This window comes from Toxorhynchites rutilus, chromosome 3 (assembly GCF_029784135.1).
Source record: "Toxorhynchites rutilus septentrionalis strain SRP chromosome 3, ASM2978413v1, whole genome shotgun sequence".
Lineage (NCBI taxonomy): Eukaryota > Metazoa > Arthropoda > Insecta > Diptera > Culicidae > Toxorhynchites > Toxorhynchites rutilus.
Genome location: NC_073746.1, coordinates 87,429,759 through 87,444,522, shown reverse-complemented (window position 1 = coordinate 87,444,522; position 14,764 = coordinate 87,429,759). Strand labels below are relative to the sequence as shown.

Genomic DNA, 14,764 nt, shown 5'->3' with positions numbered 1-14,764 from the left:
GTTTATCAGATTGGCTTCTGACAAAAATTATTTATTATTCAATGGCTAAAAGATTTTGTTATTTAGTGGTGTTAATACTTATTATTAAAGAAATTGGTTTTGAATATGTGCAGTTAGGAGCTAATCAAGTGTTTTGATATTAAATGATGAATTGAGATTGAAACATTGTCAAATGAAAGTCAAGTTCGCAATCCACCAAATAGCTCAAACCATCTTACGACTTACCGATTTCATCTAAACTCCTCATTTCCATCATTGGCTTATCGAAAGGATTTCTTCTCTCGAACGGTCGACCATTATTATAACCCGTTGCAATTGGTTTCCGAAGTCTTGTCAGGCTACATCCACAGCAACTACAACGGATACCGCATCCTTTAGCCTCTAGGCTATCACAGCAAGCACTCAATTTGTTCCCCATTTGCACGTGCAAATCTGTACTGGAGATGACTGTTGATAATTACGGTTGATCGCTCCACAACACGGATTTTCTGGATTCAATGTGCACTTTTGAGCAACAGATGAAGCTAGTTCACACTCAGTCAGGTTTTACGATCACAACTATTTATTTCGTTTTAAAGTGCGACAATTTTACTAGCAGGAGAATACAACTATTTTATAGTGTCAACTGAAAAGCATTCACCGTTCAAACAATGGCATCATTCTTACACTAATCTGAACATGTAAAGTCGTTTGACGACATTCCCATTTTCACATATTACCTGACCAATGGACTTGGTGAAGAACTAATGAAATTCAACAATCGTATTGCATTTTTTCAACCTCACAGAATGAGCATGATGTCATACTAACCTAGCCAAACATGCTTCTTCGCGGTCATCACCCGAAGGCGGGATTCCAACCTTGAATGTTCTTGATCAACTGATATCAGAATAATGTTGATACAATGTTGGAAAAAGAGTTTTCTCGTTCTATGTTATATACAAGTCTGATTATCCATGTCGATTTCCTAATATATACATTCACATTACATTCACATCAAATTAATGTACTAGTTATCAATCTGCACAACACTGCATTACATTCACTTCTATCAAGTTTAACACAAATCTGCACTCGAATGAAGGTTTCGACAAATCTTCGATCAATGCATCCGACAGAATTTCCATTTAACCAGGTTACAGTAGCAGCGGTCCACTTAATTAACATACAATTAATCACACATTACTTGCACTCGTATCCGATCTAGGCTCCGTGGTCCGTGGAGCAATTTTAACGACGGTCCGAAACAAAACCATTGATTATTTGCAACAACAACTGTGTCAACACACTCAATAACGCGGTAGTGGCGACGATCGGAGCAGTTCGATCGATGCGCGTTCGTCTTGTTCTAACCATATAGGTGATCTGAACCGCGAATAGTTGCTCTTTGGCTACACGTTAAATCTGGACCTGATACAGCGGAGAAGATCATCGCGGTTTTTTTTTATTTACTCTTTTTTTCAAGAGGCTAAACTTCATATGTGGGAGATTACTATTCATCACCCTGATGCGATAATGCCGCGTTCCACTGTGAGACATCGCGAAGCATGTACACATGTTCTAGTAGAACTATTTTTGTTCGTAATTGTATAAATCACGATATTGGCAGATGTCAGGGAACGAAGGATATAATTCAATCAAGAAAAACTTGACGGGATCAGAGCATGAGCTCACCGCCTTCAGTTGCATGTTGCGCAAGCAGCCATATAAAGTAATATTCAGTTTTCCCAAAAACTTGCGCATTCTCGAACCATGTGCGAGAAATTATAGTATGGGCTCAAAACAAACCCTTTCGGCTCGCGTAATCTAGCTAGGTATGTCGTTCGAATTTAAATTTGAATGATACTGGTGCGTGTAAGATGAATGAATTTGTTCACTGTACCTGATTATGGTGTTCAGAATAATGGATTTGTTTTCACTTTCTACTGCGCGCTGGGACTCAATGGCTTTATATGATCGCGTTAGTTCACTTTAGATGCTTAATATTGTTCATTGGTATTTCCTTGGTGTAAACATTAGAACAATGAAATGTTTGTCTTCAACTCACAAGAATATATCAAACTATAAACTTTGTAGTTTGATAAACTGGAAAGCCACATGGGAGAATACATATCATGATTATAAGATAGTCGCCATTAATTCATATTTAACAGTGCATCAAATGTTCAAATGGTAGCGTATTGATCTTGAAATTCCACAACTCACACGGTTCATCATAATGTCTTTTTTTTCGCATGGGAAAAGAAATCACGTTTATACCTTCACTTCCATATCTATCACTTCAAATCTTTGAAAAACCAGCACATCAATTGCAGTGCTATCTGTTCGGCATTTTGTATCGTTAAAAAGGTGTATAATTAAATGTATAAAGTTCTTTGTTGAGAATGGTTTCCGTACTCGGCGAAGGTCAGAATTAAATTCCATCCCATGCGCATCAAAGATATGACCAACCCAAATTTGTGTTTCTTGACCAATTAGTTTCTTGAACGGTCGGTGAACGGAATGTGAGTAAGTGAGTAAGTAAGTTACGCTAAAAATATGGATTTTGAACTACCGACCTCCTAAAGAATGCCTTGCGTCTGTAAGCGTGAATCAAATCATTAAAACTAGACTGTCCACTGAAACTGGATTACTGACAAGCACTATATCACTTCTATGAGGAATCATTCGATTTCAACATTTAACGGACATGTGAATTATATTTTTTTCTGTATGTTAATGACTTTTACCCTTTTGGCTTGTTTGTCACTTGGTTTACGGCTTTACTTCCATTGGAAGAATGTCGGGAGTTAGAATTCAACTCATGACCTTTAGCGTGATAGATACGGATGTTAACCACTACGTCAGATCGCCTCCTCCACATTCGCGAATAATTTCACGCCATGCCGAAATAATTTCATGACTGAATTAAATTAATCCTCTCGCGAGCAATAAAATTCTACGATTTTATATTACAAACCTGTCCGTTTTACCCGCATCACAAAAAAAACATTGAAGAACAATCCGTTGTAAAACAGTTTGACCCATTAATTCGAAAAGCAGTATAGTTATTGCAACGATTTTTTTTTTGCTTTTATGTTTTAGGAAACATGAATATCCAAAAATCTTCTTAACATGTCCGTAGCAGATAATGGCGGGTGAATTTGAAACATGTATTTATAGAAAATCATGCGAGTGAATTTTTCATATACCATAATGTTGAGTTAAAAAATATTGGGTCAAGCGCGAAGAACTTAAAGCCGGTTTTCGTCTGAACACATTTATGCTCCATGTCTGATGGGGCTGGACAGAAATTTTGTATTACGAAATTCTACTATGCGATCAACTGATAAGTTTCAACAAGTACTACTCGCAACTGAACGGATTAAAGTCAGCGATCCAACGCTTCTAAAGCCTCAAGATGTTCTCTCGGTTTCCTTCCCAGGAAGGTAACTCTCTGACGCCGAGATTGGAGTTCGATGTGGAGCACGTGCGTTGAATAAAGGAATATATCGCCGGTCTTATTGATTCACGAGGCGTTGGAGTTACATAATACACGTGATAAAGATTTTGGGATTCGGGATCTGGTTTCGTCTAGTGGTCGAGAATTCGCGTTAACATAATTACATCACTTACTGCTGTGATTCCTCATGCTTATTCCACCCCACTAACAACTATCCCTTCCATGAAACCCGCAGGGGAAACACGCTATAGAGGCGATCCTTCTGGACGTGAATATCATAATAACATTCTCTTTCTTCACCTGGTGACTGTAAAGACAAAGCTGGCATCGTTATTGACTTTTTAAAGTTTAAATCACTGAAAATTGCACAAAGAGAATGGTTTGCTACTTACAAGCATTATTTAGTGTGTGGTTTGAGCACTTTCGCTGGTTCAGGCGTAAGCAAACTCAAGCAATCCAGAACGCTTCTCAAGCGAGTTTGAGGCCGAATTAACCAATGAGATAGGCGTCGTGTTCTCCCAGGACAATGCCAAACCTAATTTCTCTTTGCCAATTCGGCATATTTTACTGAAATTAGGATGGGATGTAGGGTAGACATCAGCTGTGGTAGAAACATAAAAAACGGTCAAACCATTTTCTCGTTATCTCTACGTTTTAGAGCTTAGGTGTTACAAATGAAGATGCTTGAAATGGTATCCAGCATCCTCAAAAAAACACACCTTAATTCTAATTAAGATGATGTTACACTTGAAAATTATTGTAGTTACGAGATATCGTATTTAGGGGAAATGCGGTTAAAATTCACACGGTTGGTAAAATGAACCGGTAATCAAATTCCGTTAATTCAACTAAAAACCAATTGATACTTCTTGACTATCCTTTTCTTTGAACATATGAAGCTATTTAAGACACCCGGGGAGCGCGATAGCGCTTTTCTTGTTCTATGTTATTATTTTTGACTTAGCACCTCTTAACGTAGGATTTCGTCTTTCGGGGACATTGTTTAAAGAGGACTTCACGCGCTTTGTGCAGCAAACCATAATTTTGAATGAAATTGCTTAAATATTATTTTCCATTATTTTAAAAAAAATATTTATGTATAAATAAGGGAATTTATGTGAGTAAATTTTATAAACCTCACTTTTTATGTGTTTTTTTCCTATTAATACAACTTTTGAGACCTAATCAGTTATCTAAGCTCTTTAGTGTTTTTTTTTAATATTGCCAAACTCATCCGCATTTTTGGCATATGCTAACAAAATTTGCTCCGCACTCAAACGGTTAAGGCAACTGCCATGGAATGATCTCACTCATCTTCCTGATTACGAGACTCGCTGTATGCTCATCGACTTGCAAACTCTGTCGCAACGTTTGTTTGTCTTCAATTTGTTGTCCGGAAACATCGACTGTGCGCAGTTAATAAACGAGATACGTTTCTATGCTCCCACCAGACAGCTTCGCGGAAGACAACTATTGGCGATACGGCCACATAGAACCTCGTACGGGCAGAATTGTCCCTTGACCAGCTGCTTCCGTGCATTCAACGAAGTTGGATGTCACTTCGATTTTAATATGTCCAAATGTGTTTTCAAAAGTAGAATATTAGGTAGTTTATAAGGTTTGTCAGTCTGTGAGATCTGCCTAAGACGAAGTAAAGAAAATAAAAATGTTTCAAAATTACATGAAACGTCGGGATCAACTGTCATCTCAAAAAAAAAATCTGTCAAAAATCGAAACTCGGGCTACGAAGCGATCTGACGTAGTGGTTAACATCCGTATCTATCACGCTAAAGGTCATGAGTTGAATTCTAACTCCCGACATTCTTCCAATGGAAGTAAAGCCGTAAACCAAGTGACAAACAAGCCAAAAGGGTAAAAGTCATTAAAATAATGAAAAAAATATAATTCACATGTCCGTTAAATGTTGAAATCGAATGATTCCTCATTGAAGTGATATAGTGCTTGTCAGTAATCCAGTTTCAGTGGACAGTCTAGTTTTAATGATTTGATTCACGCTTACAGACGCAAGGCATTCTTTAGGAGGTCGGTAGTTCAAAATCCATATTTTTAGCGTAACTTACTTACTCACTCACTCACATTCCGTTCACCGACCGTTCAAGAAACTAATTGGTCAAGAAACACAAATTTGGGTTGGTCATATCTTTGATTCGCATGGGATGGAATTTAATTCTGACCTTCGCCGAGTACGGAAACCATTCTCAAGAAAGAATTTTATACATTTAATTATACACCTTTTTAACGATACAAAATACCGAACAGATAGCACTGCAATTGATGTGCTGGTTTTGCAAAGATTTGAAGTGATAGATATGGAAATGAAGGTATAATCGTGATTTCTTTTCCCATGCGAAAAAATAAGACATTATGATGAACCGTGAGAGTTGTGGTATTTCAAGATCAATACGCTACCATTTGAACATTTGATGCACTGTTAAATATGAATTAATGACGACTATCTTATAATCATGATATGTATTCTTCCATGTGGCTTTCCAGTTTATCAAACTACAAAGTTTATACTGCGGGTTATTCTTGGGAGTTGAAGACAAACATTTCATTGTTCTAATGTTTACACCAAGGAAATACCAATGAACAATATTAAACATCTAAAGTGAACTAAGGCGATCATATAAAGCCATTGAGTCCCAGCGCGCAGTAGAAAGTGAAAACAAATCCATTATTCTGAACACAGCGATCCAACGCTTTTAAAGCCTCCAGATGTTCTCTCGGTTTCCTTCCCAGGAAGGTAACTCTCTGACGCCGAGATTGGAGTTCGATGTGGAGCACGTGCGTTGAATAAAGGAATATATCGCCGGTCTTATTGATTCACGAGGCGTTGGAGTTACATAATACACGTGATAAAGATTTTGGGATTCGGGATCTGGTTTCGTCTAGTGGTCGAGAATTCGCGTTAACATAATTACATCACTTACTGCTGTGATTCCTCTTGCTTATTCCACCCCACTAACAACTATCCCTTCCATGAAACCCGCAGAGGAAACACGCTATAGAGGCGACCCTTCTGGACGTGAATATCATAATAACATTCTCTTTCTTCACCTGGTGACTGTAAAGACAAAGCTGGCATCGTTATTGACTTTTTAAAGTTTAAATCACTGAAAATTGCACAAAGAGAATGGTTTGCTACTTACAAGCATTATTTAGTGTGTGGTTTGAGCACTTTCGCTGGTTCAGGCGTAAGCAAACTCAAGCAATCCAGAACGCTTCTCAAGCGAGTTTGAGGCCGAATTAACCAATGAGATAGGCGTCGTGTTCTCCCAGGACAATGCCAAACCTAATTTCTCTTTGCCAATTCGGCATATTTTACTGAAATTAGGATGGGATGTAGGGTAGACATCAGCTGTGGTAGAAACCTAAAAAACGGTCAAACCATTTTCTCGTTATCTCTACGTTTTAGAGCTTAGGTGTCACAAATGAAGATGCTTGAAATGGTATCCAGCATCCTCAAAAAAAACACACCTTAATTCTAATTAAGATGATGTTACACTTGAAACTTTTTGTAGTTACGAGATATCGTATTTAGGGGAAATGCGGTTAAAATTCACACGGTTGGTAAAATGAACCGGTAATCAAATTCCGTTAATTCAACTAAAAACCAATTGATACTTCTTGACTATCCTTTTCTTTGAACATATGAAGCTATTTAAGACACCCGGGGAGCGCGATAGCGCTTTTCTTGTTCTATGTTATTATTTTTGACTTAGCACCTATTTACGTAGGATTTCGTCTTTCGGGGACATTGTTTAAAGAGGACTTCACGCGCTTTGTGCAGCAAACCATAATTTTGAATGAAATTGCTTAAATATAATTTTCCATTATTTAAAATAAAATATTTATGTATAAATAAGGGAATTTATGTTAGTAAATTTTATAAACCTCACTTTTTATGTGTTTTTTCCTATTAATACAACTTTTGAGACCTAATCAGTTATCTAAGCTCTTTAGTGTTTTTTTTAATATTGCCAAACTCATCCACATTTTTGGCATATGCTAACAAAATTTGCTCCGCACTCAAACGGTTAAGGCAACTGCCATGGAATGATCTCACTCATCTTCCTGATTACGAGACTCGCTGTATGCTCATCGACTTGCAAACTCTGTCGTAACGTTTGTTTGTCTTCAATTTGTTGTCCGGAAACATCGACTGTGCGCAGTTAATAAACGAGATACGTTTCTATGCTCCCACCAGACAGCTTCGCGGAAGACAACTATTGGCGATACGGCCACATAGAACCTCGTACGGGCAGAATTGTCCCTTGACCAGCTGCTTCCGTGCATTCAACGAAGTTGGATGTCACTTCGATTTTAATATGTCCAAATGTGTTTTCAAAAGTAGAATATTAGGTAGTTTATAAGATTTGTCAGTCTGTGAGATCTGTCTAAGACGAAGTAAAGAAAATAAAAATGTTTCACTTTACATGAAACGTCGGGATCAACTGTCATCTCAAAAAAAAAAAATCTGTCAAAAATCGAAACTGGTACTTAGTCTTTTTCGGGCTACGAAGCAAAACGTATGGGTTAGTCTGCCAATTAAAATGATCAACTCGATTTTTCATATAGAACTTCGTTTTTTATTTATTTACAATGATTCAACATCCCATTGAGAGATTAGATCCGATTCACAACTTTTCGCCTTTTCGCCTGCTTCACCTGGTCCAACCACCTCGCTCGCTGGGCTCCTCTCCTTCTTGTTCCTACCGGATTCGATGCGAACACCATTTTTGCAGGGCTGCTGTCCGGTAATCTTGCAACATGCCCTGCCCATCGCACTCGTCCAACCTTGGCGACTTTCTGGATGCTGGGTTCGCCGTAGAGTTGCGCCAGTTCGTGGTTCATTCTCCTTCTCCATACTCCGTTCCTGTACACCAACGTATATTATTCTGAGCACTCGGCGTTCGATTACACCAAGCGCTTGTAAGTCCTCATCGAGTATAGTCTATGCTTCGTGCCCGTAGAGAACAAACGTTCGAATTCGGGATTTGTACATGGTACACTTCGTACGGGGTCGGAATTTTTTGCACCTCAAGGATTTGAGGAGCCCATAGTAGGCTCGACTTCCATTGACTATGCGTCTTCGGATTTCACGGCTGTTGTTGTTGTCAGTTGGCCTTGAAGTCAACGAAGATGTGGAGCGCAGGGACCTGGTACTCGCGGCACTTTTGGGGGATCTGCCGCAGTGTAAAAAATCTGGTCCGTCGTCGAGCAATCGGGCATTAATCCGGCTTGATAACTTCCCACAAATCTACATACTATTGACGATAGACGGCGAAAGAGGATCTGAGACAGAATTATGTCCTTCCACCCTTCCATCCTTCCACTCCTCCTGTAGCTGTTCTGTTTCCCAGATCCTGACTATCAACCGGTGCATACACTCTACAAATTTTCTCGAACCTCCCTTGAAGAGCTCCGCAACGAGGCCATCCTTACCAGCTGCTTTGTGATTCTTTAGCTGCTTAATGGTCTCCTTAATTTCATCCATCGTCGGGGGAGGTACGTCGTCGTTGTTCACTGCACCGGTGTAGTCCTCCTCAATGGCGTCTCGGTCTCCTGTCTGCGCGCTGTTCAGGTGTTCATCGTAGTGCTGTCTCCACCTTTCGATCATCTCGCGTTCGTTCGTAAAGATGCCTCCTTCCTTGTTCCTGCACATTTCGACCTGCGGCACAAAGCCTTTGTGCGAGGCGTTTAGTTTCTTGAAGAACCGCCGCGATTCTCGAGAACGATAAAGCAGCTCCATCTCCTCACACACTTTCTCTTTTAGGCGGCGCTATTTTCCCGACAAAGAAGCTTCGCTTCAGTCTGTATCATTCCACGTTTTATCGAGTTGCTCGTTGCAGCATGACTGCGCGTGCTGCATCCTTCGTGGAACCTCGAGCGAAATGTTGATTTACCTAATGCAAAATATTAGCTTAATCGGACTACTATGTCGCATACGTTAAAATTTGAATTTTTTGAAAACCGAAAAATCACCGGAAATCGGGGTTTGAAAAAATGGCAAAACGTCTTAAAATTATATCTCAGTTATCTCAAAAAAATTGTCCCCGATTTCATTTACTCTCCCCTTGGGTGATTTTTCGATTTTCAAAATACTCATACTTTGACCGCTTTGCACCACTGACCATGTTTATTGATTCAATAATTTTAATGTTTATTGATTCAATAAATGTTTATTGATGCAATAAAGCATCTTATTTTCGTAGAGGAATAACGTAACAAGTTCATAAAACGAAACCTTATTCTATTTTGCAACTATTACGTGTATTTCATTTGATTCCATTCAGTTGGCATTTGCAAAAAATAACAAAGTAGCTGGACTACAATTTTACGTTGCTCAAATCAGGAACAGAGATTATCTGTGCATCGATAGCATTGGTTCCGTTTATCGCCACCCGTAGAGGAACTGAATTGTGTCCCACAGTAGCAACATAAGGTGTCCTGTTATTGTTGAAAAAATACCTGGTCATAATGCCCCAAGCAGGTATGCCCATTCCGCCCCGTACATTTACGCTCAATTAAAAGGAACCGTTCTTTTACATGAAACGGCAAAGCAGCGCAATTTTGTTGACCGTTTTTTAATATGTTTTTCGTGATAATCAGTCAGTGTGATATTTCTCTCATTATCTTTATACAACAATTGAATTTGAATACGGTTTTCACGGAGATACTTAATAAAAGTATTTCTGACACAATTGTTGACAAATATGTGTTATTGGTTCAATAATAAGCCCAAACGAACGGTGGCCCATTTCGCCCCGCCTGGTCATATTGCCCGCTATCTACCCTACGAATTGAATATTTTGAATTTTACCATTTTCCTTCGGAGTTTTCCGAAAATTTTCAATTGTCATGTTTGGTTAGAATATGTGCATTATTTTTATGGGACCCCATCTCCTTTTCAGAGGAGGAAGGGGTATCATACTACCATAGAAATATTTCTCGTACCCAAAAATCCTCACATCCCAAATATGGCTCCAATTGCTTGATTAGTTCTCGATTTATGCAGAAGTTTGTGTTTCATTTGTATGGCAACCCCTATGCTCTTAGAGAGGAGGGAAGTGTCTATTCACCATAGAATCGTTTCGTATCCCCTAATTCCTTCGAATGCCAAATTTGGTTTCATTAACTTGATTAATTCTCGAGTTATGCAGAAATTTGTGTTTCATTTGTATGGCAGCCCCCCTCCCCTATAAAAAGGGGGGTCGAGTGTCTAACTACCATAGAAACATCTATTGCATCCTAAAACCTCCATATGCCTAATTTCGTTTCATTTGCTTGATTAATTCTCGAGTAATGTAGAAATTTGCGAGTCCATAAGAATCAGACAGAAATCCATTTTTATATACAGTAAAACCTGTTTTTGTGCGGTTTTTTTTATGCGAATTTTTTTTTGTGCGATTTTCTCTTCATGTGCATTTCAGTGCGAAAAAATCATATTTGCGTCTCAATTATCCACTTCTGAAATCATTCCCCTTCTCTCATCAAATGCTCTAAGATTTTCTAAATTTTTGCATGACATGATTTCTAACAGCAACACGTTTCGACATGCAACTAAAGCACAAAACAGCCACGCGTAACCGAAAAGGCAAAGTGTCCTATCACAAAGCAGAAAAACAAAAGGAAATTGAACGGTGAATGGCGTGGATTTGAGTTATTTTCTTGGGGGAAACTTTTTTAATGCGGTCCCTATCTACCACAAAAAAAGGTTTTTTTTCAAAATGTGTACCGAACACGATATTTTAAAGCTGCTGGTGAAGTTTTGCAAGATTTTTTATGCGACTTTTTTGAAATATCTTTGCGGCATATGAAATATCGAATTGCGGCATTGAAATATCGAATCATCGAGGTACAGTTGCAAACTTGTCATTCTAAAACATACGCCTAATTAAATGAACTATCATCTCATACACTGTATTAATTTTACCTACATAACATTCAAACGTCCGAAATTATGCAACCGACATGTCTCTTATAAACGGGAATAAACTCTTTCACTTCACGGAGTTTATTTTTACACGCAACCGTCCGTGACAATGATGATAGACACATAAGATTGAGTGAAGTGTAGGTGACGTGAAAGCGTATGTGGTAGTGATGTTCGTGATCAGGCCCTTTATATGGTATAATGGGTGAAGTTTTGAGCTTCCTGGGTGATACTTTCAACACATTATCAATACATAGGATGTTTTTTATGAGAAATACTCTATCGAGAATCAAATGCTTTAGCTTTGATTTGAGTGTTAAAAATCAAATTGAAATGATATCGTTTCAAGAATAGTCCAAAGTTTTTTATTTACTGCCGTCTATAACTATGTTTCTGCATATCTATTTTATTGCCAACGTATATCGTGAAAGATGATAAATACTCTAAACAAGTTACGCTAAAAATGATCACCACCCCATCAAACATCCCATTTCTATCCTCGAATACTCAAAACACTCCTTGTCGATCTCAATGTTGGGACCATTGGATCGTTTTGATGTCGATACCTTCCTGCACCATTTCCCACAGGGGAGACATTTCCCGCAATCGTGAGACATGTTTGATACACTTTTCTACAGTATAATCAACCTCCTCGACGGTAGTGAATCGACCGATTCCGAAACGAATCGAACTGTGCGCCAGATCCTCGTCGGCACCGATGGCTCGAAGTACGTACGACGGTTCCAATGAAGCCGACGTGCAAGCGGAACCACTCGAGAGAGCAACATCCTTCAGTGCCATGAGAAGTGATTCGCCCTCGACATATGCGAAGGAAAGATTTATACATCCCGGATACGAGTGCACAGGATCACCGTTGCGGGTAACTTGTGGGAGAGCTGCGTATATGTTGTCCATCAAGCGCTTCGAAAGGAATTCCATCCACTTGTGATCGTATTCCATCTCGCGGCTGGCAATTTCGCAGGCCGCACCCAATCCTACAACCAATGGAGTTGGTACCGTTCCACTCCGTATACCACGCTCCTGGCCACCGCCGCTTTGGATCGCTTCCACACGAACCCGAGGACGACGTCGTACATACAGTGCGCCCACTCCCTTTGGACCATAGATTTTATGGCCTGAGATCGACATCAAATCAATGTTCATTTTGTTCACATCGATGGGAATTTTTCCAATCGCTTGCGCGGCATCTGTATGAAAGAATACTTTTTTCGACTTGCACAATTTCCCAATTTCAGCTACCGGCTGCTTTACTCCAATCTCATTATTAACAGTCATTATCGACACTAGAGAAGTTTCCGGCGTGATAGCCTTATCAAGATCTTCCATATCAATCAAACCATTCTGCAGCACAGGCAGATAAGTTACCCTAAAGCCTTCCGCTTCCAAGGCTCTGCATGAATCCAACACGCATTTGTGCTCTGTTTGAGTGGTAATAACGTGTCGTTTCTTCACCCCATAAAATCTTGCAACACCCTTTATGGATATGTTGTTTGACTCCGTTGCGCCTGACGTAAATATAATCTCTCTTGGATCAGCCCCAATTAGTTTCGCTACTTGAGAGCGTCCCTTTTCCATTGCATCTTCCGATTCCCATCCATAAGCATGCGTTCGAGAATGTGGATTACCATAATATGCTGTCAGATAGGGCAACATTGCGTCCAAAACACGTGGATCCTGAAATAACGAGAATGGGGAAAGGAATTTGTATTTTCGCAACTACATTTTTCTGAAACATGATAAACTAACAAGCAACTTTGAAATGTATAAAGAACATAGGTCATATGATGCGTAGTATATTTATTTTTGTCAATCTGTTGGACGTTACTCACCAGAGATGTTGTTGCCTGTGCATCTAAATAGAGTGGTCTCCCATCAATAGCTTCATCCTTAATGTTGAATTGTTTCTCTGGATAAAAAAACAACGATTAAATCGATTATCTGAATAATTTTCACAAGTATTCCATAATAGACAACTTGGAAGCTACTGGAGGCGTTTCCTTACCGGAAATTAAACTTCTTTTCGTTATCACCGCGGGACCTGGACCCAACGAACGTAAAAAGTGCCGAGACACGGTATCTCCGACTTTTCGATAGACATGTAACATTTTAACGTGATGCAATAATCGCCTAGAGTCGGTTCTGTGAGTCGAAGAATAATACAAGACACAACAATTCGGCGAAATAGATGTGCCAGATGTGCTCAGCTGAGAAATATTTTTGTTTTGTTTTTATTGTTGCCTTTCTGTCTGCGACAGGGTTGCATCGAACGCTGTTTTGGGTGTTTTCAACAGTGCTGGTAGGGTTTTCGATTTTAAATCTCTATTTCAGATTCATTGGTTTAGTCGATTTTTTGCACCTTAGGTCGAGGACATAGTGAATGCGATGCGATGCGGGCGCGGGCGCCGGCTCGTTTGTGGGAAAGTTCATTTATTCACGAGTGCAGAAATCGAATGCAAACCACCCGGACCTGGTATAGTAAACGCAATTTAAATGCGGCGAAACTGTGTGTGGAGTGTTTTGCCGCGAGGGAACTAGAGATGGGCAAACTGTTCATGAACTGATCAAAAGAACTAATTCACCAAAAAGAGTGAACGAACTGCCGTTCTTTTTTGCTGGGCAACAGTTCATATGAGCTGTATACCCAGTTCAGAACGAACTGTGTACAGTGAACGATGAACTGATATTACAGTTCAGAACGAACTGACCGCTGGTTGAACTGTGCATGCAGTTCAGAACGAACTGTGTATATAGTTCAGAATGAATTTCGTATGCAGTTCAGAACGAACTGTTTATACAGTTCAGAATGAATTGCGTATGCAGTTCAGAACGAAATGTGTGCGATGACCGCCGAATGAACTGTGTATGCAGTTCAGAACGAACTGACCGCTGGCTGAACTGTGCATGCAGTTCTGAACGAACTGTGTACGGTAAGCGGTGCATAAGAGGAAAGAAAACGAACGAGTGATAGATGAATGGTGCTGCAAGGTAAATAGTACTTAAATTAACGAATGGAAACAAACGATAGCCTCAAGAAACAACAAAAATAATATGTCGGTATTGTCACTTTCATAAAAAAACGCAACATTTCAGGATACGATGGTTTTAAATTGGATTGTTAAATTATTTATCAAATTAAATTTTAATTTCATATTTTGGAGTTCAGGGTAAATATTTCAGCAAGTTAATATGCAAATCTTCCTCACTTAAAAATATAGTTGAAAGCGGAAAGATTTGAACAGTCTTGTTTTATATTATATCAAATTGTGCTCGATAATTTTGAGATGGACGTTCACGGTTTGGGTACAGTTTTGCTATAGCATTTATTGCAATACATCGTAAGC

At 39.2% G+C, this 14,764-nt stretch overlaps 2 protein-coding genes across 2 annotated transcripts in view; both read right to left on the bottom strand.

Moving 5' to 3' along the window:
• LOC129776821 (annulin-like) overlaps nucleotides 1-1,352 on the bottom strand; it is a 59,470-nt gene extending 58,118 nt beyond the window's left edge. Inside the window, exon 1 of the mRNA XM_055782690.1 lies at nucleotides 226-1,352. Within this exon, the coding sequence (XP_055638665.1) occupies nucleotides 226-418 (193 nt within the window). The 5' untranslated portion in view covers nucleotides 419-1,352. The remainder of the gene's footprint in view (nucleotides 1-225) is intronic.
• A 10,392-nt stretch (nucleotides 1,353-11,744) lies between these two features.
• LOC129776712 (cysteine desulfurase, mitochondrial) lies at nucleotides 11,745-13,657 on the bottom strand. The gene is made up of 3 exons (XM_055782510.1): nucleotides 13,426-13,657; nucleotides 13,253-13,329; nucleotides 11,745-13,097 (listed from the first exon to the last, which is right to left on the bottom strand). The coding sequence occupies exons 1-3, from the start codon at nucleotides 13,526-13,528 to the stop codon at nucleotides 11,931-11,933; spliced, it is 1,347 nt and encodes a 448-aa protein (XP_055638485.1). The 5' UTR covers nucleotides 13,529-13,657; the 3' UTR covers nucleotides 11,745-11,930.
• Between the last annotated feature and the right edge of the window lie 1,107 nt (nucleotides 13,658-14,764).

Coding starts and splice junctions, on each gene's coding strand:
- LOC129776712 (XM_055782510.1), bottom strand. CDS start 13,528: ATGTTACATGTCTATCGAAAAGTCGGAGATACCGTGTCTCGGCACTTT. Junction 13,330..13,425: donor GAAAAGAAGTTTAATTTCCG/GTAAGGAAACGC, acceptor TTTTTTATCCAG/AGAAACAATTCAACATTAAG. Junction 13,098..13,252: donor CACAGGCAACAACATCTCTG/GTGAGTAACGTC, acceptor TCGTTATTTCAG/GATCCACGTGTTTTGGACGC.